The 27,441-nt window shown below is 34.0% G+C and overlaps 1 protein-coding gene across 8 annotated transcripts in view; it reads left to right on the top strand.

Moving 5' to 3' along the window:
- The window catches only part of ADAMTS6 (ADAM metallopeptidase with thrombospondin type 1 motif 6), a 313,210-nt gene that overhangs the window by 100,113 nt on the left and 185,656 nt on the right, over window positions 1-27,441 (top strand). For 7 of the 8 annotated variants that reach the window (XR_011645856.1, XM_071208283.1, XM_058309311.1 and 4 more), the window contains 2 exons: window positions 19,935-19,978; window positions 24,044-24,149. The exons of the other annotated variant lie outside the window; for it this stretch is intronic. Coding sequence is in view for 6 of the 7 variants with exons in the window: in XM_071208283.1 (XP_071064384.1) it covers window positions 19,935-19,978; window positions 24,044-24,149 (150 nt within the window). In the remaining variant the exon portion in view is untranslated. The remainder of the gene's footprint in view (window positions 1-19,934; window positions 19,979-24,043; window positions 24,150-27,441) is intronic. 8 annotated transcript variants of the gene reach the window in all.

The following is a 27,441-nucleotide window of genomic DNA, read 5'->3' as shown; positions in this document are numbered from 1 at the left end:
TGCTTGGCAAAAGATGGATTTAGAAAAGGTATCTGATTTGAGTGAAGAAGAGGATATATTTACCTTAATCAAACTTTTTTTGGTCTTGGTTCAGTAATGCCAAATGTGGATGTGACTATTTAATTTCCTTTTTGCCATAATGATTCCTTGGTGAGATTAGAATCATGGTCTTTATAGCATAATAGGACAATAGTTGATACCTGAGGTCGAAGTAAATTTGCCAGTTTATTTAGTATTGGGAAGGTCACTCTGAATTCCTTAATCTTGCTGTCTATAAAATGTCACTCCTTGGATTATTACCTTGCTTTTGTTCAGTTTTTTAAAATAATTTTTTTTCTTAGAGAAGCTGTAGATACGTAGAAAAATTATGCAGAAAATATAAAATTGCCATATAGTACAACCACAAACACATGGTTTTCCATATTACTAACACTTTACATTATCATGATACCTTTGTTACAACTGTGGGAAGGATATTATTATAATTTTACTGTATTAATTGTAGTCCATGATTTATTAAGGTTACTGTTTATGTTTTACAGTCTGATGGTTTAAAAAAAAATTATTCTGGTTACAACCAAAAATTCCCCCTTTTAACCGCATTCAAATATTTAATACAGTGGTGCTAATTACATTCATGATGCTGTGCTATCAACATGACCATCTCTTACCAAACTTTTCCATCACTCCAAGGAGAAATTCTGTACCATTTAAGCATTACCTCCCCATCCCCTGCTTCCACTCCAGCTCCTAGCAACTGTATTCTGGTTTCTGACTGTGAATCTATTTATTTCAAATCCATTAAATCATACAATATTTGTCCTTTTGTATCTGGCTTATTTTACTCAATCTGATGTCTTCAAGGTTCATCCATTTTGCTGCCTATATCAGAATTTCATTTCCTTTTTATGGCTGAATAACATTCTTTTGCCATGTATATACTACATTTTGTTCATTCATTCATCAGTTCATGGACACTTGGGTTGCTTCCAGCTTTTGGCAATTGTGAGCAATGCCTGTATGAACATTGGTGTTCAAATAAATAAATATCTGTTTGAGTCCCTGCTTTGGGTAGGATTGCCATCATAATATTTAGTCTTCCAATCTATGAAAATGGTCTTCTTTGATTTCTTTTGGCAGTGTCTTTTTAAAAATATATGTATTATACTTTTTTCACTTTTTAATTTTTAATTTTTTTAACAAATGAATTTTATTGATATGTATTAATAAAGCATAATTCCATCTAAAGTGTTCAATCAGTGGCATTCGGTGTGATCACATATTTGTGCATTCATCACTTCATTCATTCTCAAACTGCTTTCATTATTCCAATAATAATAAAAATAAACAAAAGACAAACAAACAAACAAAATTCATCACCTCTCAGTCTTTCTGTGCTTCCCTTGCTGTACATAGCTGCTATTCTTTTTCCTTCTCTCTAGTATATTTTTATTTATATTTTGTAAAAAGTCTTATATGTGCAATATCACCCAAATTCATGTTTTACATGAGGTTTTGCTGTCTTATACAGTCCCATGTTACAGATTTTAGCTTTCTTTCCAGTAATATTCATGACCTTAGACTTTCTCTTTCAACCACTGTCATTCCCATACAATGCACTGCTAGTTACAAACACCTTGATAAGCTTTAACCATTTCTATTCATTTCCAAAGATTTATAAAAAACCTTTTTACCAATTCTGTAGAGATTAACCCTCAGCTTTCCATTCCCTACCCTCTTTCTATTTTCTGGTGGCCTGTATTTTAATTATTAGCTCCATGAGTTTACACAGTATATTTAGTTCATACAGTATTTGTCCTTTTGTGCCTGGCATGCTTCACTCAACATAATGTCTTCCAGGTTTGCCCATGTTGGCATATGCTTCATGACTTCATTTTTTCTTACCATTGCATAATATTCCATGGTGTGTATACACCACAATCCATTCATCAATTGATAGACACCTGAGTTGTTTTCAACTTTTGTCCATTGTGAATAATGCTGCTATGAACATCAGTGTACAGATGTCTGTTCGTGTCTCTGCTGTCAATTCTTCTGGGTATATACCTATTAATGGTATTTCTGGGCCACATGGCAACTTCTGGGTATATACCTAGTAATGGCATTTCTGGGCCATATTCAACTTTCTTAGAAACTGGCGATGTCTTTTGGCAATTGTATTTTTGTATTTTTCTGTGTACCTCCTTGGCTAGATTTATTTATAGCTTTTCCTTTCTTTTGGTTTCTATTGTAAATGGAATTTATTTTCTTGATATCTTGTTCATTACTAGTATATAGAAACACCACTGATTTTTGCATGTTGAACTAATACCCCTCCATTTCACTGCATTAGTTTATTAGCTCCAGTAGTTTTGTTGTGGATTTTTCAGGACTTTCTGTATATAGGATCATGTCATCTGCAAAAAGGGAAAATTTTATTTCTTCCTTTCAAACCTGGATGCCTTTTTTTTCTTTCTCTTTTGTAATTGCTCTGAAAAGACCTTCTGTTACAATGCTGAATAACAGTGGTGGCAGTGAACATCCTTGTCTTTTTCTTGATCTTAGAGGGAAAGTTGTCAGTCTTTCACCATTGAGTAAATGTTAAATGTGGATTTTTCTTAGAAGCTTTTTATCATGATGAGAAGGGTTTCTTCTATTTCTAAATGTGTTTTTTATATCAAAAAAAGGTGCTGTAGTTTGTCATATGAGATATACATATGGTATATTGTATACAATATACCGTATACAATGTGGTATATTGTATTAATTAGTTTTCTTCCGTTGAACTACCCTTGCATACCAGAGATGAATTCCACTTAATCATTATGTGTAATTCTTTTTTTTTTTTTCCGAAGGAAGGGCCTTCTTTTTTATTTATTTGTTTCTCTCCCCTTCTCCCCCTCCCCCAGTTGTCTGCTCTCTGTGTCCATTCGCTGCGTGTTCTTCTGTGACTGCTTTCTATCCTTATCAGTGGCACTGGGAATCTGTATTTCTTTTTTTTTTGTTGCGTCATCTTGTTAGTTCTCTGTGTGTGCGGCACCATTCTTGGGCAGGCTGCACTTTCTTTCACGCTGGACTGCTCTCCTTACGGGGCACACTCCTTGCGCATGAGGTTCCCCTATGTGGGGGACACCCCTGCATGACAGGGCACTCCTTGCGTGCATCAGCACTGTGCATGGGCCAGCTCCACACGGGTCAAGGAGGCCCGGGGTTTGAACCTTGGACCTCCCATGTGGTAGGTGGACTCCCTATCCATTGGACCAAGTCTGCTTCCCTATGTGTAATTCTTTTGATGTGCTGTTGGATTTGGTTTGCTAGTATTTTGCTGAGTAATTTTGCATCTCTATTTATTAGGGATATTGGTGTGTAGTTTTCTTTTCTTGTGTTAAGTTTATCTGACTTTGGTATAAGGGTGATGTTTGCCTTGTAGAATGAGTTAGGGAGTGTTCCCTCCTCTTCGATATTTTGGAAGACTTTAAGCAGAAGTGTTAATAATTCTTTTGCAATGTTTGCAATGTTTGGTAAATTTTACCTGTGACACCATCTGGTCCTGGGCTTCTCTTTGTTGAGAAGTTTTTTTTCCCCCTAGATTTCCTAGATTATTATTTTTTTAATTTTTGGAAATTTAATATTTCTTTTTTTATAAACTTTTTTATTAATAATTTTTTGTTACAGGTGTTGTAGGTTTATGGAAATATCATGCATAAAATACATAAAATACAGAGTTCCCATATACCACTTCATTATTAACACTTTGTATTACGGTGGTGCGTTGTAATTCATGAAAGAAATTTTTATAATCGGTAATATTAACTGTAGTCCATTTTTTATAATAGGGTCCACTGTGTTGTATAATCCTGTTTTTCCTTTTAACTTTTATTCCAGTAAAACATATACTACCTAAAATTTCCCCTTTTAATATAGGGAGGTTTTTGATGACTAATCCAATCTCTTAATGGTTTGTTGAGGTATTCTCTTGCTTTTTGAGTCAGCGTAGGTAGTTTGTCTGTAGTACTATTTTTAAAGTTTCACTCACCTAGTTTCTGCAACCCTTTGACTGCTGTCCTGAGCTTTGAAGAGGGTGGCTCTGCCAATTTTTACTAGTTGTTCACAGATTCTGACAACTTGGTTGACTGGAAGCCTTGTACAGTTTTAACATATCTCTAGCATCATACCTTTTAACTGTTCAGTAGCAAAAATAACGATAATTTTGTTATAGAATATTACTACATTATATTGGTTCATAGCTTTGGATTACGGTAAATTCTCAAGACACTTTTGCTGAGAAAAACTTTTAGTTTTGCAAGTATTATAAGAGACAAGAAACTAGAGGAAGAAATTATAAGATACAATAGATTTGGCCAACAGACAACAAAATCACTTTGGAGATTTAAAATGTGATTTATGAACCTTTCTACCAAAAAAAGTTGACTAATTTTGTATTGCTCAAGAGACTAATACAATAGTGTTGTGTTATTTTGTTTTGTTTTTGCAGGAAAGTTGAGGATTCTTTATATTTTCAGGGAGAAAAATTTATCACCAAATACGCTTTCATGATTGCCATGATATTTTTCCTAACATTTTATTTATCTTACCTATATTAGAGCTAATCAGTTTTTATGTTGGCATCCTCCAAGGACAACTTGTTGAAGATTTAGATTAAATTTCAAGTCAATTCCTGGTTTGCTATTCAGTAGATTATAACACTAAAAATATCATCTCTTCATGTCTTTTTGGTCAATTTATTTAAGTAGGATTTATAGAAAGTAGGATATTGTCAATTGCTTCATAACATTTAGTAAAAGGGTTGGCGTTATTTCTAAGTTAAATACAGCTCCTTATGCCAAATGTGGAATTTTTCTCTGTTTCAGTAAAGAGATGAAAGGAAAAGTTGCCACTAGTATTATTAAACATAATTTCAAAAGACTTATTCCCATTAACATTTTTGAATTAGTCTAATCTTATCATTTAGTCCATGAATATTAACAAAATATTGTTCATATAAAAGCTACAATAATTGCAATAACTCTTATTTTATTAAGCACTTGTAATGCCAATATGCACACACTATATATGTATTATTTAATTTAATCTACAGAGCAATCTAATAGCCATAGTTACTATTACTTTTACTACTTTACAGATGAGAAATCTGAAATTACATAGGTGGGTGGCGGGTAATTCTGAGACCAAAACCATGTTGGAAATCTGTTAAGGAGTGTATAGAAACAGTAAAAATGATTGTCCCTGTTTTCAATGGACTTACAAAGAAGTTGGAGAGAGAAATTCAAACAGAAAAAAGAACAATGAGAAATTTGAGACAATATATAATTACATACATAATTTTAAGTACAGCTGGAATTCAAAGAGAGGTCAATAGAATAATCAGTAGAAAATGCTTTATGGATGAGTTGAATCTTGACTATATCTTATTTGTATATAGAGTAGAAGATAAGAGATAAGGACAAAGAAAATTAGCATGTATGGTGGAAGCAACTGAAACAATGAGCTTATGGACACTAGTCATATGTGGAATGAAATTTCCTAATTATCTGAAAAATGGGGATAAAACATTTTTATCAAGGTTTAGAAAATCTTTATAGTTTCTAGTATATTGAAAACGTTCAAAAAAGTATTTTGGTATAATGTGTGACATATATAATAGACCTTAATATTTATAAATGTATGAATTGAATAAAATTCAATATTTATGGCTTAATATTTCCTATTAGGTTTTATTTCCAAAGAAAGTTAATTACTAACTACTTTTTAAATGTAATAATCTATTGGAAGGAAAGGCTTACACACTTTTCCATACACAAGTGGTATTTTTTTCTTTTGCACATATTTTTGCTGTAGTGTCAATAATCACTAAAATTGATTTTGTCCAAACCTATTTTGAAGCAGTTATGTCCCTCTAGAAGATACGATCCCCCCAAAGTAGAAATGTTATATGTCTTATTCACTGCTGTGTTCACGGAACCAAGAACAGTGCCCAACACATGATGGTAGGTTGTCATTATCTGTTGAATGAATGAATGAATGAATGAATGAGTACATAAATCTACAGAGTTTGTGAGTAACATTGCAGTTTTTAATGTGGGAATATTTAAACATTTTCCAAATGTTAATGTTTTGCAAATTTAATAGTCATTTTTTTTACACAAGGAACTAAAGAATAGTGAGAATTCATGTTTACCTAATGTTCCATAGTGATTCAATGTTGAGGACAAAATCTTAAATTTCCTCCCTTTCCACAGTAAAGTTTTCGTTGTGTTACCTTCAACAAATGATAAAGGTACTAAATGGTTTTTCAAACTTGCTGAGTTAGAATCCCACCCCAATTCACCATTTACTAGTCATATGTTTTTGGTAGTGTGGTGGTTTGAAGCTGTATGGACTCCAGAAAAAACAGGTTCTTAAATTTAACCCATTCCTGTGGCATTTATTATGGAATATAGGTGTAAACTAATAAGGTAAGATTAATTCATTCATATGAAGACCTAAAGAAGAATCCTTGGGTAGGAATAAGCCTTGCATATTTGGGGAATATAGGCCACTGTGGTCAATTCTTAGTGATTGAGAAGGAATATAATACTGGAGAGGTAGGCAAATCCAGATCTTATTGGGCCTTAATGGTAAACAGTTTGCATTTTTTTAAGTGTAATATATTTTATGCTTATTTGCAATACAATGCTCTTCAACTGAATGAAATTATATCTTATTTTGTAATTGGAAGAGAAATGAAGATAGAGATTTTAAGTTTCATATATTTACAACTGGATAATGAGAGACAAGTTAGATATATATATGTTTTGTGACATACTACACACTTTTTAAGCTAAGAAAAATCATTAATTGCTCCCTATGATATCTGATTACACTACCGTGTATGCATTTATTTGTATTCTTGTCAACTTTTCTAATCTACTCTAAATTTCTTCAGACTGTGAATTGTTTTTCTCAACCCAGTATAGAACAGGAATTTTTTGGTTGTTAAGATTTTTTTTTATCAAGATAGTCTTGTTACTCTTATGGTTAAAAGTGACAGTATCTAGGGAAGCGGACTTGGCCCAGTGGTTAGGGTGTCTGTCTACCACATGGAAGGTCCACGGTTCAAACCCTGGGCCTCCTTGACCCATGTGGAGCTGGCCCATGTGCAGTGCTGATGCGCGCAAGGAGTGCCATGCCATGCAGGGGTGTCCCCCGCATAGGGGAGCTCCATGCACAAGGAGTGCACCCTGTAAGGAGAGCCACCCAGCAGGAAAGAAACTGCAGCCTGCCCAGGAATGGCTCTGCACACATGGAGAGCTGATACAACAAGATGAGGCAACAAAAAGAAACACACATTCCCATGCCGCTGACAACAGAAGCGGACAAAAGAAGATGATGCAGCAAATAGACACAGAGAACAGACAACGGGGAGGGGAGGGGGGGGAGATAAATAAATAAATAAATAAATCTTTAAAAAAAAAAATGACAGTATCTTGTCCCATTTCTTTTCACTCATAGTCCACAGTTAGCCCTGAGGAAACCACTGTTAACTTTAAGCTTTAATTTCTTAGCATTAGTGCCAGATTTCTAAATAATGTGATTTTACCACAATGCTTTGGTTTGCCAATTTGAGACATTGTCTTCTATTTGCTTCTCTGATAGGTAATAATTTCACAGGCTTAATTCACTAACTTTATGGCCATCTTTTTCATGTATTTAATCATTGTTAAATTCCTTTTTTGGTTGCCCTTTTAACTTTAAGCAACAAATTAGCCTTTATTTCTTTTTTTGTCACTTGTAAACATTTTTTGAATCTTTGCTTTGTAGAGAATGATATTAGTATGCACTAGATATTTTTTAAAAGTTGGCAAGAAAAACTTTGTTCAAATTGAGTATAGAAAACCATAATTGCTTTTCTTCTCCATGGCAATTATGTACTGACCCTGACTTCCAACTCTTAAGTGCATTTACTTCTGAACTATATATGATCTATAAGTAGTCCTGTCTGTGTGATAGCCATAGTTGGCTTGATGGACTTGGCTCTCTATATTTCCATGTTAATATCCAGGTTCTTACCTCGTGGGAACTGGTCAGTTTAGTTATGTTGGCATTTCATTTGACATAGCTCCATATATAATAAGGTCATTTTGAGAATGATTTTTTGGAATATTTATCAGTACTTATTCAATTTGACCTAATTCATTTAATGACAGAATAGAAGGAGTAAGGAAACCCAAATAGATAGAATATATTGTGATCCTCCAAGTTTTTCATTGTTTTCTGAAAAGAAAGTGGTTAGTATGTTGGGAAATTTTTTGTTTACCTCTCTGAGACTTTGCGAAATTATGAGACTTTATCAAGCCTTTTGTCTTTTTATGCCTTATGGCTTTTAGCCCCCGAGACAGTGTGTATTATTTGTAGGACCTGAAAGCAGTGGAGCAAACTTGACAAGTTCTCTATAATCATATTTTTTAAGGAAACTGTGTATTTTTGCACTCAGTCTTTTAGTACAATTAAATCCCTCTTGTAGGCCATGTAATGATAAGGTTTTCTAATATTCTTAGTAAAATATTGGCAATTAGAGTTAGAGAGAACTATGGTAAGTGGCATCCATTCCTTGTATCGTAATAGAGAGTAGTGTTAGACTAAAATAATTTAGCATGTTGGAATATTGATTAGAATCCAGGATAATGAAATATAGGAGGGAACAAATATAAATAAGTGTGGTTAGAGAGGAAAAGTAGCATAAACTCCAGAAGTAGCATAAACTTAACCTCAATAACTGACTTTATATAAAGTTGAAAAAATTCCTCAATAGTAGAGGAATAACAAGATTAGCATGAGTTAACAATGTAATTTGGTTAAAGCAAACACAATATTAGGTTACATAAATAGGAATACAAAAAAAGTAAGAACTTGAGATTATTTTTCCCATTGTGCTTGCCATTGGTCAGACCCTAACAAGAGCATTGTTTCTGGATCTGAGCTCTACCACGAAAGGAGGACATGGAGAACTTGGAGAAAGTTCAGAGGAGGACCACAAAGATGATTAAAGGCTTGAAAACGAAGCCTACAATAAAAATTTAAAGTAGCAGGGATTATTATTCAAAAGAAGAGAAGACTTAGAAGAAGTATTTAACTTTTGCATAAAGGATGGAGACCAGATGTTCTCAGTCTTTATTTAAGGTCAGAAAAAAAGAAATCAACTTAACCTCCAGCATGAAGATTTTAGGTTAGATATGAGGAAAGATTTAGGTTAGGTGTGAGGAAAATTTATACTTAGAATGATAGAATAAGTGACAATCTTTTATAACACTTTAGATCCTTATAGATAACATGGAATTGCCCAAAGGACATTTGAGACATGTGTCATTCTAGTATTAAGTAAACCTGCATTTTTTGTACTCTCTTTTTCTGAGTGAGGAAAACCTAGAAATTCTTTCTGATGATCAGTCCTTATGGAAATATGTCTGGTTGACTTGACAGAGGTAATGTAATTTGAGTTACAAGTCAATTCTGCTTATTATACAGTGTACTATGATGCTCCATTAAATCAGAAGGATAATCAATATGCCCTCTCTGTTTTTTAAACTCTACTTTCTTTTAACAAGACCACACTTTAGAAGAAAAATGACAGCTGTTTATCAATTGCTTTTATGGTAAATATCAGTAAAAAAGATTGGTGATTATATTGAATTTTAAATTTTAATTATTGATTTTAAATTTTATACACTTTTATAAATGCAAAAGAATGTTAAAGTGCTGAGGTAGTGTTTTTCTAAGACTAGTCCTTCCATATACATTTTAAAAATTAAATGGGCTTTTCCAAATCAAACTATTGTTACAATTGTTTGATCATAAATAAAAATTTTGTATTTGCAAGTCAACTGCTAAAGTACTGCCTAACAGAACTAGACTATTGGTTGGTTGTGGGTAGATTTGGTAGACATGTATACTAACAATAGTAACATTCTTCTTGTTGCTCTATGTTTAACATGTATTTTATGTTTTTCCTTTCTTGATTTAAATAACTTCTTTGGTTTTGAGGGTTTTGTAGAAGAAGAAAAAATAAGCTGAGCACTTTATTTTAAGGCAAAGAGCTGTTGTGGTCTACCATGTTCTGTAAAGCCAATATGATGCTGTATAAGAATTTAGAAAAAAAAAGTTTTAAATGTAGTAAAGTGTATACAGTTATTTGTATAAAATAGCCATGTATTATAAGTAATATAAAAATGGACTGATCAATTTTACATAGTTTATAAAACATTCCTACTATATGATGATGTTAAATATATTTTTTTTCTTATGTTAGATGAAGTGTATTTTTTAATAAGAGGGTAGTTTGTTTTACAAGGAAAAGGCAACCTATAATGACTTTACTTTTTAGAAAATCAACTTTTTTTATTCAATAAATTTTACCCAGGTTTGTTCTAGGTAATGTAATAGTTGTAAATGTTTTAAATTTTAAAATACATGGCGTGTTTGTTTGTGTAGTAGCTACAGGGTGATATAGGAATGTTGTATTTACTCCCTGAAGAAGACAATGGCATTTACTAACTTGGTGAATTTAGTATGCTCCAAAACCTGCCTTTAACCTTGGAGACTTAAAAACCTGATTTTTTTCAGTGTGTAAATCCATTTTCAAAGACTCAGAGTTAGCCAAACTCATGAAACTGATCTATGTGTGTATTAGTCAGTCAAAGTGTGCTGATGTAAAATACCAGAAATCAGTTGTTTTCAAATGGGTATTTATTTGGGCTAGAAGCTTACAGTTACCAGGACATAAAGCATAAGTTACTTCCCTCACTAAAGTCTTTTGCCATGTGTTGGAGCAAGATGGCTGCCAATGTCTGCCAGGGTTCAGGCTACCTTGGTTCCTCTCTTCCCAGGGCTTGCTTTTCGTTCATCACAACCAAGCTTCTCTGTGTGCTTTACCTCCCAGGGCTCCAGTTCAAGACTCCCACATCAAAAATCTCCAACTCTGTCCACTGCTATGTCTTTTATCAGTGAGTCCCCACTCACCAAAGGGTGGGGGCTCAACACCCTCCTGGCTCGATCAAAGCCCTAATCATAATTAAATCACACTCAGGTACAGACCAGTTTACAAACATAATCCCATATCTATTTTTGGAATTCATGAACCATATCAAACTGCTACAATATGAAACCAAAATACAACTCATTAAATTACAAGGAAAAATATAACTGAAATTGGACTAGAATATACAAATGAGTATAATCAGCACTTTTCCTCCTGATAGTTAAACCATATGAAAACCTTAATTATAATCTGAAGATCATTTAATGATTTTACAGTGAGAAATGTAAATATCCTAGGGATCAGAAACCCATAAAACTCTCATAGTCTTGTTTGTTGTATTTTTGATTTTTGATTTTTCTTACTTCCTATTCTTTAGGGGAGGGGTGGATTTTATTGTATCCCCTAAATACTGATGACAGTATTTGGAAGGAAGATGAGGCTTATATAAGTAATAGTAGTATAAAATAACAATGTGAAACATGTAACTGCTGTAATACTTAGAGAATAGATAGATCACTTCAGGCTTCATGAAGAATGAGCTGTATGAACTGAGCTTAAAGAAGGCCTAAAATTTTGTAATAGAAATGAGGAGGGTTGTGCATGAATAAGGTGTGGAGGCTGGAAAGATCAAAGCCTTTTTAGAGAACAGAGAGTATATAATCAGAGTTGGCTAGAGCAAAATACATATATAAGGAAAAGTAGAAGATAGTTCTAGACTGGATTATGGAAGACCTTGAACTGCAAGTTAGGTGTCTAAACTTTAGTAGTCAGTTGAGTTTTTGAGTGGGAGAATGGCATGAGCAGAGCTATGCTTTAGAAATAAAAGTTACATGTAAAATAGATTTGGATAGAAGATGTTTGAATCCATCCCAACAAAAGATAATTAAGGGTATAAATTAGGGAGTTAACAGATTGGAACCTAAAAGATGAATATAGCTACTCTGAGAAAAAATTATGCAGTACATGATAATTGACTCAATGTGAAAGAACAAAGGAGAGGGAGAACACAAAGATCACTTCATTTTGGAAGTGAAGTTCAGTCCAATAAATTGTGTTCCAATGGTATAAAAGAGTGAAAATATTTTTTTTCTTTCTGGTAGTTCCCAATTTAACTTTTGCTGATTTTAGGGAAGTTTCTAAATCCTTAAAGAGAGGGATTATTTTACATGAATCAAACCTATTTCTGCCTAATCAAGGTAACACTGTATTAAATGTATCTTTTAAAAAAATTCCCTTCCCAGAGAGACACACAAGACCTTCAATATCCACCTGTGTTTATATACCTTAAAAATCGCTTTATTTTTTCTAACTGTTGACAGTGATATTGCCACATGTCCTTGTGGATGTGTAAACTGATAGAGTCTTTCTGGAGGTTTTATTAAATACTTATTGTGCATGAGCCATTGTCCTACATGCTGGGATATAATGATGAGGAAAACAAACCAGTCCCTAATCTCAAAGAATTTTAAGTCTAGTGGGGAAGATACATATATACAATTTCCAGTTTGATTAGAACTATAAAGGAAAAGTTTAGGGAGCTCAGAGAATATTTATTAGAGGAACCTCATTTAGTTAGGGAAGTCTTCTTTGAGGAAGTCCACTGACCAGGGATCTGAATGATTAATAGGAATTACCTAGCAAAGAGAGTAGAGGTGGGTAGAAAAGTGTTGCAGGTGGAGGGAATAGAAAGGTCAAAGGTTATGAAACAGGAGGTAATTTGGTGCGTTTAGGGAATGGAAAGAAGGAAAATACGACTTGAGATTGGAAAGAGAGGAAGACAGAGATGGACCTAAGGCCAAAGAAATGGGCAGCGGCAAATCATTACAGTATGAATGAAATCACTGAATTTGTTTTATTTCTAGGAATTTATAATGGAAAAATATCAAATAAATATAGAAAGATAAAATGATGCTCATTGCAGTTAATTTTTTTTAATTCTCCTGGTGCCTAGGTCAGATTTATAGTTAATTTTATATCAGTGACAACTTGGAGAAGATTTTTAAAGTTTTCAACAAATTAGAATTGTTTAAAAAGTTTTGATACACATCATCGCAATGAAATATCATAAAGACATTAAAATATGTAGATATATCTTTACTAGTGTAGAAAGAGTTTTCAAAATATTGGTAACTAAAATGCAGGATGCAAAAAATGTAATACCTCAGTCTTGTGAATGTGTAGATATATAGTAATTTATTCACTGTAAACAAATATTATGTCTTAATTTAGTGATAAAAACAATCAAAGGGAAAGTAACTTAGTTAAGATGTGAAGAAAAAGAACTAGAATAGTAATGAGGAAAAGTCTAAAGGTCAAATGCGATAATCTGTTGAATTGAGGTTATTGATGATTGCAAAGGAGTGAAAATCTTGTGTCAGTAGGCTTTTTTAGCTTAGATGTGAAAGTATTAATCTTGTCAGTTAGATCAATATTTTACAATGATCTGGGAACAATTTTCCCAGTGCAGAAATCATTCCTGACTAACCACGTCTAAAATCTACAATGGAAACCCTCTAATAAAATGAATGGAAACTTATCCTATATTATGATGTGAATAGCCAGAGAGGAAGAGTAATGACTGCTCATCAGAGAACAGATAGGTGGTCTTAGGTTTCAGATGTTCATGTGTATCAGCAAGTAACTTTCTTCAGATAATGGATGTCATTTAGATAAAGGGATGTGAATATTATCAGAGATATAATGTGTGAAATGAACTATGCAAAACTAACAAAATTACCTATTGATTTATAATAGTATTTACAATCTTTTTCTTTAAACCCAAAGAAAAGTATGCATCCTTGCCTATATTTAGTTAACATAACTTTTTCTCTCCATTATTTTATTACAATTATTTTTATAACTGAAATCAGTTTTATAATGCTGCTTTTTGGTCTGTGCCAAGAAAGCAGAAAAGAGCTGTCATTATCATTTGGCTTTCACGGCCACATCTAAAAGAACTAAAATGAGACAATATATAGGACTTTCTGTTTAGAAGTTTCCCACTATGACAAAGTGTTAAACAAATAAGACTCATTCCATTTTTTATTAATTCGATTTTCAAAACTGAACCATTAATTTCTATAAGAATGGAATGTAGTTCTTTGGAAAGGTTTAGAATCCACCCAGATATTTTATCATTGTAAGGTAGTTCTTTATTTTTCAGTCCATAAAATGGAACTTTTTTTTTTGGTGTGATGTATTTATTTATTTATTTTTCCATTTTACTCTTTTTTTGGTGTGTGTGGTAAATTGTATTTTTTTGAAGATATATACATTACATTAAAAATATAAGAGGTTCCCATATACCGCCCCCCCCCAGCCCACTCCTCCCAACACCAACAATCTTCCCCATCATTGTGGTACACTCATTGCACTCAGTGAACACATTTTGGGGCACTGCTGCACTACATAGATAACAGTTTACCCTGTAGTTCGCACTCTCCCCCAGTACATTCAGTGGGTTATGGCAGGATATATAAAGTCCAGCATCTGACCCTGCAGTATCATTTAGGACAACTCAAAATCCCAAAAAAATGCTCCCACATCACATCTCTTCTTCCCTTTCCCTGCCCTCAGCAACTACTGTGGTCACTTTCTCCACCTCGATGCTAAAATTTCTTCTATTACTCATCACAATAGTTTTATAGTAGAATATCAGTAAGTTCACTCTAGTCCATGTTTTATTCCTCCATTCTGTGGACCCTGGGATGGTGATGTCCCCTCCACCTCCAGATCAAGACGGGGCTTAGATTCTACATGGACGATGGATGCAATTCCTCTGCTTGCAGTTGTAGGCACTCTTGATTCAGCAGTCCAGAGATTCAAGTCTTCTGAGTATGGACCATCCCTACTCAACCACAGGTTCAGTAAAAGTGACAGAAGAGGCATGTATAGAAAAGTCACATCTGAGTCCAGCTCCATCACACTCAGGAGCACAAACTCCAAAGTAGGGCCCTCTGACATGGTACAGAACTCCAAATCCATCTGCCATGACCATTTACCCTGTGGATCTCCGTAGCCTTCAGGAGAACCAGTACCTAGGGTATCTACTTTGGCTATAAAATGGAACTTAACCATATGTTTTTGTCAGTTTCTTCTGGTTGCCATGCTTAGACAAAAATGATTAAAGAGTTGAAAGTATCCGCAGCAGAAAAGTACACCAATGTTATAGTCATTCAACCTTCCTCTCTGGTTTTCTTCTTCTGGAAGCAGTCCAGCCTCATTGGAAAGGGTAAGGGTTAGTTCTTTTTCATCTGCCATCACACATTCATTATCCTTCTATGAAAAGAAAAAAAAAAGGTACCACAGTGTTCATATGCTGTTTTTTTAATCTAAATTGTCCAGTTCAGAATCCAGGGAGCCTTTATTTTTATTTTTTTTATTTTTTAAAAAAACTTTTATTTTGAAATAATTTCAAACTTACAGGACACTTGCAAAAATAACACAAACCCCATACATAGAACTCCAACATTTTCCAACCCATCCATATACCCAACTCCACTAATTTTAACATTTTGCCACCTTTACAGGCAGCCTTTTCTAAATATATCTCAGCTTTCCCCTATTTTTTCCAGGAGTCTAGTATACATCTTAGCCTATGCTGGAGTTTAGGCCTGAGGCCTAAATTTAGGGACTCCTGTCATATCTAGTTTGGTCAAGAATTAGTAGAGTAGTCTGATTTGTGGAAAGAATATTTAGAATGTACTCTTCTTCCTCTTTCTCTCCTTTCATCAATTCTACTGTGCAATCTATTTTCCAAGCTGCCTTTGCCTATAGGAAAAGACAAATCTGAATTCCTTGGTTTGTCATTCAAGGTACTTAATGATGTCCCTGGTTACAGCCCAACTCCTAAAGGGCAGGAGTTGTAGCGGCTGCAAGACCAAAGAACACACCTGGCATTTAGTCAGGCATAAGCTATATTGAGACTTATGGATAGGAGAGGATCTCTGATGGCATTAGTTCAGAGAATGAAGATCACACTCTGCAAAGAGAAGAGAAAATGAGGGGTGATATATAACTGGTTTCAGAACAAGAACTTCTGTAGGGTATGAGAACAGAGTTTCTGTTAGGGTCACTTGAAGCATACATGTGGGGTCTGGTGATGTTTTCACTATGCTTATAGGAAGGACATTTTCCAAGTACATTTACTGCTTTGGGAAGATTCTACTTTAAGGTAACCATCTATACATCCTCTCCCCTCAGGAAGGGTTATTAACCTTTAATTTTTATCCAGGTCATGCAGGCAGCTATGTGATGGGGACTTAGAGGGGTGCCCTGGGTCCCCACTTTCCCCTCCACCCCAATTCTGTAGATTCATTTTCTAATATTTTATTCTATTCATTTAATGTTTCAACCTCTCTGAATTTCTCATGGTTCCCTAGATATGCCGTATGCTTTGTAGATTACTGTATTGACTGTGTTGAGTGTATGGCCATACTAACCATCTTTACATTTTATTTCATTTAATCTTCTTTCCATGCTATCTTGTAACTTATAATCTTTGTGTCTGTTTCCAAATAGACCTCAACTAACTTTCTTATTCATCTTTAGATTCTAGGTATATGGTACTATCCTGGGCATATGATGTATTCATATTAGCAGATTCACATATGAATAAATGAATGAATGTAAAAATGTTGCTCTTCAGTACTTGAAATTAAAGTAATGGACAGACAATGATTGCTTCCATAGAAGTGAAATAGATGATAGAACGCAAATAGATTGCAAAAGCCATGAGGAGATTTTCCTTACAGAATATTTTATGGAAAATTTTATAGGTATATTTATAATATTGGAAGGGGGAAGTGGACTTGGCCCAGTGGATAGGGCGTCCGCCTACTATATGGGAGGTCCACCGTTCAAACCCCGGGCCTCTTTGACCCATGTGGAACTGGCCCATGCACAGTGCTGATGGGCGCAAGGAGTGCTGTGCCGTGCCATGCAGGGGTGCCCCCCCACGTAGGGGAGCCCCACGCACAAGGAGTGAGCCTCATAAAGAGAACCACCCAGCACGAAAGAAAGTTCAGCCTGCCGAGAATGGCACCGCACGCAAGGAGAGCTGACACAGCAAGGTGACACAACAAAAAGAAACACAGACTCCTGTGTCGCTGACAACAACAGAAACAGACAAAGAACACACAGCAAATGGACACAGAGAACGGACAACTGGGGTGGGGGGGGAAGGGGAGAGAAATCAATAAAAATAAACCTTTAAAAAAATATTGGAAGGAAGCTGAAAATGATCTATGAGTATTCTGTAAGTAGAATTATCTCAGTCTAATGTGCTTTACCCTGTATTCTTGGTTGATGTGTTTAGCCTTTATACAGTTATTTAGGGCAATTGTGACAGAATGAAATAATATTCAGTCTGAATGTATCATAGAAAATATAGTCCAAATGATAATAGTGAGAGGACATGAGAAAGGTCTACTATGAGTTGGAAATACATATTAGTTTTCTGTGATCTACAAAATTTTTGCTTTTTTTACCTATTAAAATAATTTTGAAAAATGATGTGCCACTTTGCCTGTTTTTCAGTTGATACCTAAAATATTGTTTATCATAACTTTAAGTAGCTGTAGAAACTATAGTTATATATGTTTTAAAGAGATTTGTCAGTTTCTTTAAAATGAGCTGCATGTTTAGCTCATTTAATCATTAAAAATATTCATATAATCCATTTGGCTAAATCAGTCTTCATTGTCAAACTACTTAGCTAAGTAGACTTTTTGTCTGTCTAACAGTTTGACTCATTTTTAGATCAAATGAACATGTTAATACACTCCTCTGTGACAATGGTCTCGCTTTGAATTCTAATTGTGAGATAGATAGGTAGAATGATTTTTAAAAATTTAAGTATATATTCATACATGAACATATATAAACAATAAGTGTATAGTGAATGTTGTGAACTTACAAAACAAACATAAATAACACCATTCAGGGGTCCCATACATCAACCCACCACCAACACCTCGCCTTGTTATGAAACATTTTTAACAAATTATGGGAAGAATAGCATCAAAGTCTTACTACTAACTATATACAATCAGATAACTGGCAGAAATGGCATAGAGCCTTGCCAGAATGAAATACACACCATCCTTTTCAAGTTTTTTTGCTTTACTCCTAAGGGATTATTCCCCAGGAACAATGCATTCTTGAATTATTTCTTTGCCTTGTGCTCTGGAAACTTTTATGTTCTGAGACAGTGTACCATAATGTTTGGGAAAGGTGAGAGCTATGCTTTTTTATAAAGGAGGAATAGTGAAACTGAAAGGGGAGAGCAGAAAGGAAAGGAAAATGGTAAGACTGCAGGCACATCGTCAGGCAGATCAGTTTTAAGAAATGGTATATGTGGAAGTTGAGGATCTGGAAATAGATTCCCTTTAAATATCTATATCTGCATTATCTGTAAAAAGACTGCATTATCTTGAAATTGTTGGTATAGGTTATTTCTATGTAATGTCATGGGCATAATACATTATGATCACAAGATAAATGGATTGTGACACCCTGATTACAAACATATATTTGCTCAGAATATACTTTTTGGTGCTTTGGTGAGTACAGCTGTACCCTCTCTATACCTTACTTTTGAGAATGTTGTAGACACTGCAATCCTGTGGCTTACCGATCCTATGAGAAGACAGAGAAGGGATTAGTACATGAATGGTTACAAGGATGGTTATATAGGAGGGGGAGAAAATCCCTGTACTGAAATGTAAATGAATAAAATGAAGAGTTTGAAATTCTAAAAATTGGCAGAGAGAATTTAATGAGTTCAACAACATAGTGATTTGGCTACTTGTAACGTTTGTTTCTTGAAAATACATTTGGTTGATTGATGAATAAGAAGGGAATTAATTATTCACTCTATTCCCTGGTAATATTGACTAAGCATTACTTATATACAAGAGAAGAGAACTTGTACAACTTGGATTTCCCTGTAATTTTTATAATTTCATTTTTTTGAAAATATTTTTTCTAACATAAATCTAAAAGATTTCTAACAAAATGTAGGCAAATAAAATGCATTTTTCATTTACTATTTTATTCACACTTTACAAACTCTGAATACTTTTGGTTTTAAAGATTAATCATAAAGATATCATTATAAAGATTCTTAAAACAAATGAATCAATATTGTCTTAGGATTATAAATGCAATCAATATATTTTAAAGTATGCAATATGGCTTTATGGACTCCATTTTTTATATTGAGTTTTAAAGCACTACAGCATTAGAATAAGTCTGAAACATTAAGAAAGCTTTCTCTTGAGCAGATTATGTACATGTTTGCAAATACACTTAAAATATTTGCATTTTAAACCTGGCTAATTGCTGGTACACAACTAGGAAGTATATGTAATATCAATTTTATTCCCTTTACTGTATTATACTATCTTTATTTTTTAAAACAATAACCTGAGTTTGAGTTTAAAGAACTTATAGCTCAAATAGTGCTTAGAGCTCAAAAGTATAAAATACTGCCTTTGGCAATAACAAGTAAATATTCTAGCAGGTTCAAAGAGGATGGGAATAAACAGTCACTCATTTGCACTTTGTAGAAGCAGTAGCAATCTGTAGACAAGCTATTCTTGCTTCAAAGTTAGTATGGTAGATAGCTTTATGGAAGTCACGATTACAAAAATCCACTTTAATCTTTCTTTCTTACTGGCAGGTGTCCCATTGGCTTGTGGCCAGAGGCTATGAGTGTAGTGCAGCCAGTGTGTCCCCAAGAGTGCTGAAAATGCCAGCACTCCAGCTGGCTCTTCATAATTGTACTGATTGTGGTCTGACAAGCAGAGCTCTAAGAAGGAAATGTGATGAATATACAAAAATATTTTACAAATTTGATCAGATTACAAATTTCAACTCTCTTTTTTCTCCTCCATAGATATGATATCTGCACTTATAAAAATAAGCCCTGTGGGACACTGGGTAAGTTTTTTTTTTTTTCTTTTTTTTTTAAATAAAGGGAGGATAATTTGGATTGTATTTTTGGACCGAAATCTTTCACTCCTCATTATTAAATTAGTCATTTTCCTGTCTGGTGCATCTGAAATTACCCATTAAATAGTTAAACCTGACCTTTATAGATGTATCATTTATTAGGAAACAAATGTATATTATGTACATTTCTTTGGCCTCCTAGAATATTGATTTTAAAAATCTTAGATGATGACTCAAAAATTCTTGGAGGATGATTGAAAAATCATCATGCAACAATTATAAATCAAAAATTACGACTCATTTTCATAAAATCCAACTCAGTAACTTATTTCTAAACATACCAAGGAGTTTGAGATAAAATGCAAGGAGTTTGATATAAAACGCAAATCCAATCCCAGGCTAGAAAAGAAAAGGAAAAAATTCTCTGGACATACTCAAAAAGGAAATGTCAAGAATAATACATTTTTTGGTACAATTTTGTAGAAAGAGTATGTGCCCCTACATTTAAATATTATTGGAAATGTGTAGTACCTCAATGAGAAGAAAACAAAACAAATTAAAAACAAAACATTAAAAATCATTATAACCAGATAGAGAGAAGGGAAAATATTGTCTTTCTTGTGTTCCTCCAAAATCATTTGTTTTATAAAAGCATTTCTGTATTATTCTAGAATTTATAAATTCACATTTTGTTACAGACCCTAATTTTATATTGTTTCAAAAAAAAGTTACAAATACAATAGAGCAAATTATTCCACTTTTAAGGAACAAGTGCTTTTTTCTTATAATGAATTCTTTAGTGTCACAGAGACCTTTTACAGATTCTGAAATAAAGCAATTGAAGGTAAATTCTCCGGTTTCTCTATGGAAAGTCTCTGTTTTCTTAATAATTATGAAAACTCTTCCTATGTACCTCATAAGGATTTGGGGAAGATCAAATTCAAGTGGAGGTGGGAGAAAGGGTGTTACCCAACTTTCTGGGAAGTTCAGTGAAACATCTCTTCTGAGACTGAAAATCTTGATGGTTTTACCTGCTTTACCAGCGTCTGCCACCCATTTCCCTCGGGATTAATGGCTAAAGAAGAAATCCCATTTAGCCAGTGCCGAGTGGGGATGTTTATTAGTTAAAAAGCATAGCTGCAGAAATCTCTCTTTGCTGAAAGAGCTCACATCAAAAAGATTTTCTTTCTAGTGTTTTAGGTTAACAGGACCAGCATAATCCAATGAAGGGGGTGGGCCCTGAACTGGAAACTGACAACTAGCTTTGGTAGTTTCAGTGCATTACCCTGTACGGGTTATTTGAACTCTTTGCTCCTCAATTCACTTATCTGTAAAGTAGGAATAATATTTTCCCATTAGCTACTGGGATTTTGTTAAAATCACATATAGTAGAAAATTTAAAGGTGTTTAGTAAAGAAGTTACTATACAAATAAACTGGTATTATTTTATTGTGGAAATTAGCTATACTGGTTAATTTACTCCTGTTCACATTCTATAAGCATTTACTAAGTGCTTTAGATACAGTAGACACTAAGCCTCAAAACAGGAATACATATAAGCTAGAGCTTGTCTTTCTTTTTATAGTGGGAATATGCATATTGCATATACCTTCTATACAGGTAATTATATATGTATATATGGATATGAACAATACAGTTCTGCTTTTCTGTGGATAGAATATTTATTTACACTGAAATTATTTGTTCTTCATTTTGACATTAGCAATACTGCTTCTTTTTTTGTACATTTTTGTACCTTTTTTGTCATTGCCTAAGGAGATTTTAGATATTTCCTTACCCTACCCCTCCTTTTATTTTTTTCAAAATAATCTGTCCCAACTTTGATAGTTTATTAATTTCTAGAATAAATACATTAATAGTTGAGTACATCTCAATGAACTTTCAAGCTCAGGACAAATTATTTTTCAAATTATGAACCATTATAAATTGGTTTTATCCATATCCTTTTACTTAATACCTCTGATGACTAGTGGTAACATGGCCTCATAGGTTGAAGGGTGCAAACTGTGGCCTCAAAGTGAGGAAATGTAAATGACCCAAATAGTAAACAAACCCCTATTGACACAATTACATGTAAGAATTTTAACACCTTCATTTTTATAGGAATACAGAAATGGGGGGGGGGGGGGTTGTGAAAGTACATTAGTATTTAAAATGCTTGTTCATTTTAGCTAAGATTTACCTTTGTACTCTCAACTAGTAATAGCTATTTCCAAAATATGTTCTTTCCTAAGTTCTTCTTTTGGTAGAGCTAACGATTATTTATCAAATGCCAGAGGGAATTCTGTGATCACAAGTGTACCTTGGGGAGTCATTGAGAATTTTCAATTAAAAAATACAGCCACATGGCACATACCAAAGACAAGCTAACCAAAGAACAATATGCCTTGGAAAATCTGCGAAATATTAATTTAACAATAATTATTCTTATTAATTCTGTTTTTATTACATTTCATAAAGCCTAAACACAAAATGTATTCAAACAGTGGCTTTATTCTTCCCATCTGATGGGCTGCATTGAACCTCAAGTAGCTTAAAATCATATAATGAAAAATCTTGTAATGCATTTTAAAAATTTTATTCTCTCTCTCTTACTCTCAGTGGAGTTTGGAATGACATTTATGAACAATTTCTGATTAACCAACAACAACAAACTTTAAGTCATCTTGCCCCAGCTTCTCTCCCTCTTTCTACTTCCTCTTTTCCATGTCCTAAAACATCTAAGTGAATGGAAGGGCAGAATGCAGGTGTCAACAGTATTTGTAACAGCTCTGTAAGGCAGAAATCAACCTTTTCCCCACCTCCCACTCTTCCACAGAATGTAGTAGGAAAAGCAAACAGTCCATTGGTAACTCTAGCACTAATCTGAACTCTGTTCCATTGTGGTTATGTTGATATTTTATGTTAGATACAGAGAAAAATAACTTCTAGAGCTTCCCTATTAGTAAAAATCTGGATTGAATGGTTTTTCCTTGTCACGACAGGGAAGTTATCCTTGGCACAGAACACTGCTTCTTGCACTTAATATTCACTAAATTGAATTAAAATCATGTTGGTGGAAAGGTAATTATTAATTTGAATCAAGATAATAGACTACTAACATAGGTAATGCTTTTCCTAATTTTCCTTCAATTTCTTCAAAACAACTTTTAGTCTGTGTGTTAAGTATGATATGGCATCTGACGTTTTTTAACTCGCACAAAATTTCTTTTTTTCTAAGCACTTTTTAAAAAGTTCTATACAGAGAGTGATATTCTTTTGGAAGTGAATATTAAAGCTTCTACATAATAAAATTCCCAAGAGAAGAATACCTTGAGTAACAGTGTTTCACTAGAACCAACAAATTAACACCATAGTCTTTGCTTTATTAGTAGAATTGATACATTGAATGGGGATGGGAGAAAGGATACCTGCAATCAATGTGTGAATGACTTTCCTACCATTAAAATGCTTAAAGAAATTCTTGAGTTCACAATCAGAACTTATTTTAGAAGATAAAAAAATACAAAAACCTCCCATCTTTAGCAGTTCTTTTTCTCTTTTGAATCATTTTTGTTTTCATAAAAATGTCATTTAAAAAACCATTGTGATTCCCTTTTTTTTGGGGTAACAAGAAAGATGCTTGTATATTTTTATGAGCCCACTAAACTTAAACAGATCTCTTTAGAAAAATAATGTGGATATATTTTGCTTTCTGTAGCCTGAAGAATGTTAAAATAGAAATGCTTTCTTGAATTCCCTCTTCTGGCTCAAGTTACTAGGTGGTCCCAAGTTACCAGAAGTAAAATTTATAAATCTAACCCCTAGTCTAGACATTTTCCAGCACTGACTGCAGTTCAAAAAATATTAATGTCTAGCCGGCAAAGTGAAATTCCCCCCAGTGATTTTGCAAATGACTCGAAAGTTAACCTTTTGCCAACTGCTCCTTCTGTCAAGGAGGTTATTAAAAAGAATCCAGGCATTTATAAGTATGGGTTTTTTAAAACTGAAACACCTTGGCTTGACCCTTTGTGTCTCCTTCTGTTTATTCAGGCTTGGCCTCTGTGGCTGGAATGTGTGAGCCTGAAAGGAGCTGCAGCATTAATGAAGACATTGGCCTGGGTTCAGCTTTTACAATTGCACATGAGATTGGTCACAAGTGAGTGAGTTTAAGAAAATCAAAATAAATTTTAGAATGCCACTCTTTTGAGCAACTGGTAACTACTGTGTGGAATGCTTGTGCTCAACCATATTTTTCTGCTTTTTTGTCTAATTTCAAAGGAGAATGTTGTCCTCTACATGATATGATACCCATGATTTTGGGCATTAGGATAAATTATCCTAAGAACTAGAGACTTGTTAAATAATATATCTGATTCAACGATTAGTGTCATCAGTGGTGAATGCACCACACTTGTTTCATTATATAAGTTTGAAACGATTTGCTTTAGCACAGTCTCCTCCACACCCAATTCTTTATAGAGTCAAATTATTTAAAATATCTTTTTTTCCCTCAAGTGACAAAACATGTATTTTAAGTTGTCATTGACACCACTACCATAAAATGTACTTTTATTTTTCACCCTCAATGCAGCTTATGAGCATACCTTTTCCAGGCATAAAGTTTGTGCAGCCATTGCAATGTAGCTTGTATTTTCAGGTGCACATGTATGTCACTGAAGAAAAAACAAAACAAACAACTGTTGTTACAAGTGTAGTGAGATAGCCTCACTTCTTTTTAGGGGGACCTAGAGTTTTTAATAACTGTTTTAAATAAATCAACACCAAAGGATAACTATCTTATGACTTCTTTCTGTCTTTCCTGAATCAGAATAAAATCTTTTGTTTCAAATAGTAGGCAATAGTAAGTAAAACCCTTTTCATGTGGAGACAGAGAAATTTGAACATTTCTTTCCCTATTTCAAACATTTGTATTTCTAGGACTGAAAGTTGATGTACTTTTAGTCCATTTCTCGTTTTCTGACATTCTTATAAAGGTAAAAACTAAACAAAAAACCTCCAATTCACTAACAGATTAAGTTCTTTATCAGGAAAGCCCCTTTCTGCTAAAGTAGAAACTATTGACATTTAGCAAGTGGTCAGCTGTATCTGGCTAACAGGAAAATGAGAGAAAACTGAAAAAAATTCTCAGACTTTTGAGCTAAAAGAAGTAGCCTATTTGCAAGAACTCCTGACATTTCTATGATTTAAGTTTTACAAAATGGAAGAGGGAAAAAAAAAAGGAAATGAATGTTTATTATGCACCTGCCTCAGAGGTAATTTCTGAGCTATATGTGTAGTTCATCTTTTTTTTCCTAATTGGAAAGTAAAATTGGGTTAGTCTGTTGCATTATTTTAAAAATTGCAATTCAAATTTTATAAAATTGATATTGATTTATGTATAAATTCAAGTAACAACCAAATTTTAAATTGATTTGATTTAGACACAGGAAAAATCAATATTACACCTAAATGAATGAAGTATGAAAAATACTGGTATTCTAGTTTCCATTGTAATAAACAACAAGAGAACAAAGGGGGAAAGCCAGGCAGTTACCTTCAATTCACTTAAAAGCCTGGCTTTTTTATGACTATCATAATCTTACGCAACCAGATTGAATTTAATAGTATCTGTTAAATTCAATTATATTGAAGGGTTAGGATAAGTAACATACAGCAGGTGAATAATATGTATATGAGAGCACTGATACATCATGCAGACACAAGTTATTCAATGTCAACACATACAAGTCCCATTCCTGTATGTACTTAAATAGTTGAGGTGGCTTCATCTCTTTGTATGTTTTATTAAGATTATAACTGGGCCACCTCACAGTAAAATAGGCTTCCTATTTTACTAACAGGTCCTTCCAGATTTTTTCCTTGACTTTATGGGTAATTCCTTTGAAGTCTTCCTAAGATGAATGGTTTGTATCTTAATGTAAAAGAATTGCAGAAGAATTTTTACCTGTTCCAAAGTGTGAGTGTTAAAAGGAGAAAGGGGGAGAAAATTCCACAAAATCCTTTGACTGAGAGCTAAAAGAAAGGCTTCCATGCAAAAATATTATGTAACAGACCCCCTCTCCCCCCACAAATTAGTTAACTTTTTTTCCATATCTAGTTAATGACCATGTGCCTATTCCTCTATTCTCCTTTTTCAGACAAATAGGCAGAATATGGTTAACACACTCTCTTTTTCAATGTGTTAAATCATTATTTGGTCAGTTAGGGCAAATCTGTTTCAAGGATGAAAATTCCTTAGGGTTTTGCTCTAAAGACTTAGGAAGTCAACTCTGTCATAACTCTTGTCACCATACAATACAGTGATATCTAGTCTTCCTGAAACTAGAAAATAGGTATGGTAAATATAGACAGATAGAGTATACTGATATTTTAGTGGAATGGTTATTAAATGATGTGATGATATCTACAGAGTCATTACAATGAAGAATGGTATTTGAGCATGAATAATTGAGAAAGAATCCTTACTGAATCACTCTACTGTGAATATTTTCTAATTCTCTTTAAATTTTATACAATGTGGTTTTGAGACCAATGTATACTTGGGTAGGAATATAACATCCATTTCAGACAGCTGTAGGGTAACTTTTTCTTTGCCTAGGCCTTGGTGACCACTGTTTTCTTTTTCCAATTGTGAAAATGAGAAATTAGCTTTCTTTTTTTTTTTTTTAAGATTTATATATTTTATTTATGACTCTCCCCTTTTTCCCCCGCCCCAGTTGTCTGTCCTCTGTGTCTATTTGCTGCGTCTTCTTTGTCCGCTTCTGTTGTTGTCAGCGGCACAGGAATCTGTGTTTCTTTCTGTTGCGTCATCTTGTTGTGTCAGCTCTGCATGTGAACGACACCATTCCTGGGCAGGCTGCACTTTCTTTCGCCCTGGGCAGCTCTCCTTACGGGGTGCACTCCTTGTGTGTGGGGCTCCCCTACTCAGGGGACACCCATGCATGGCAGGGCACTCCTTGCGTGCATCAGCACTGCGCATGGGCCAGCTGCACACTGGTCAAGGAGGCCCGGGGTTTGAACTGCGGACCTCCCATGTGGTAGATGGACGCCCTAACCACTGGGCCAAGTCCACTTCCCGAAATTAGCTTTCTTGTCAAATGAAAAATTGAGGTTTATATTATATTTTAAAGACATGTCTAGCTTTAATTTAGGCTATAAACCCAAGGCATTTAATGAAATTTTACAGGAAAGAACACTTTTTTGAAATACTATTATTTTTATTAATTATGTAGTTGCCTGTTTCAGAAATTATAAAGACCATGATGTTGAAGAAGGGTAGTATATTAGTCAGCCAAAGGGGTGCTGATGTAAATTACCAGAACTTTGTTGGCTTTTATAATGGGTATTTTTGGGCAGTAGAAGCTTATAGTCACAAGGCCCTAGAGAGTGCAACTCAAGGTATTTTCTCACCCAAAGTCATTTGCCAC

This window comes from Dasypus novemcinctus, chromosome 2 (assembly GCF_030445035.2).
Source record: "Dasypus novemcinctus isolate mDasNov1 chromosome 2, mDasNov1.1.hap2, whole genome shotgun sequence".
Taxonomy (NCBI): Eukaryota; Metazoa; Chordata; class Mammalia; order Cingulata; family Dasypodidae; genus Dasypus; species Dasypus novemcinctus.
The sequence above is the reverse complement of the archived record's forward strand: the minus strand, read 5'-3'. Positions and strand labels throughout refer to the sequence as shown.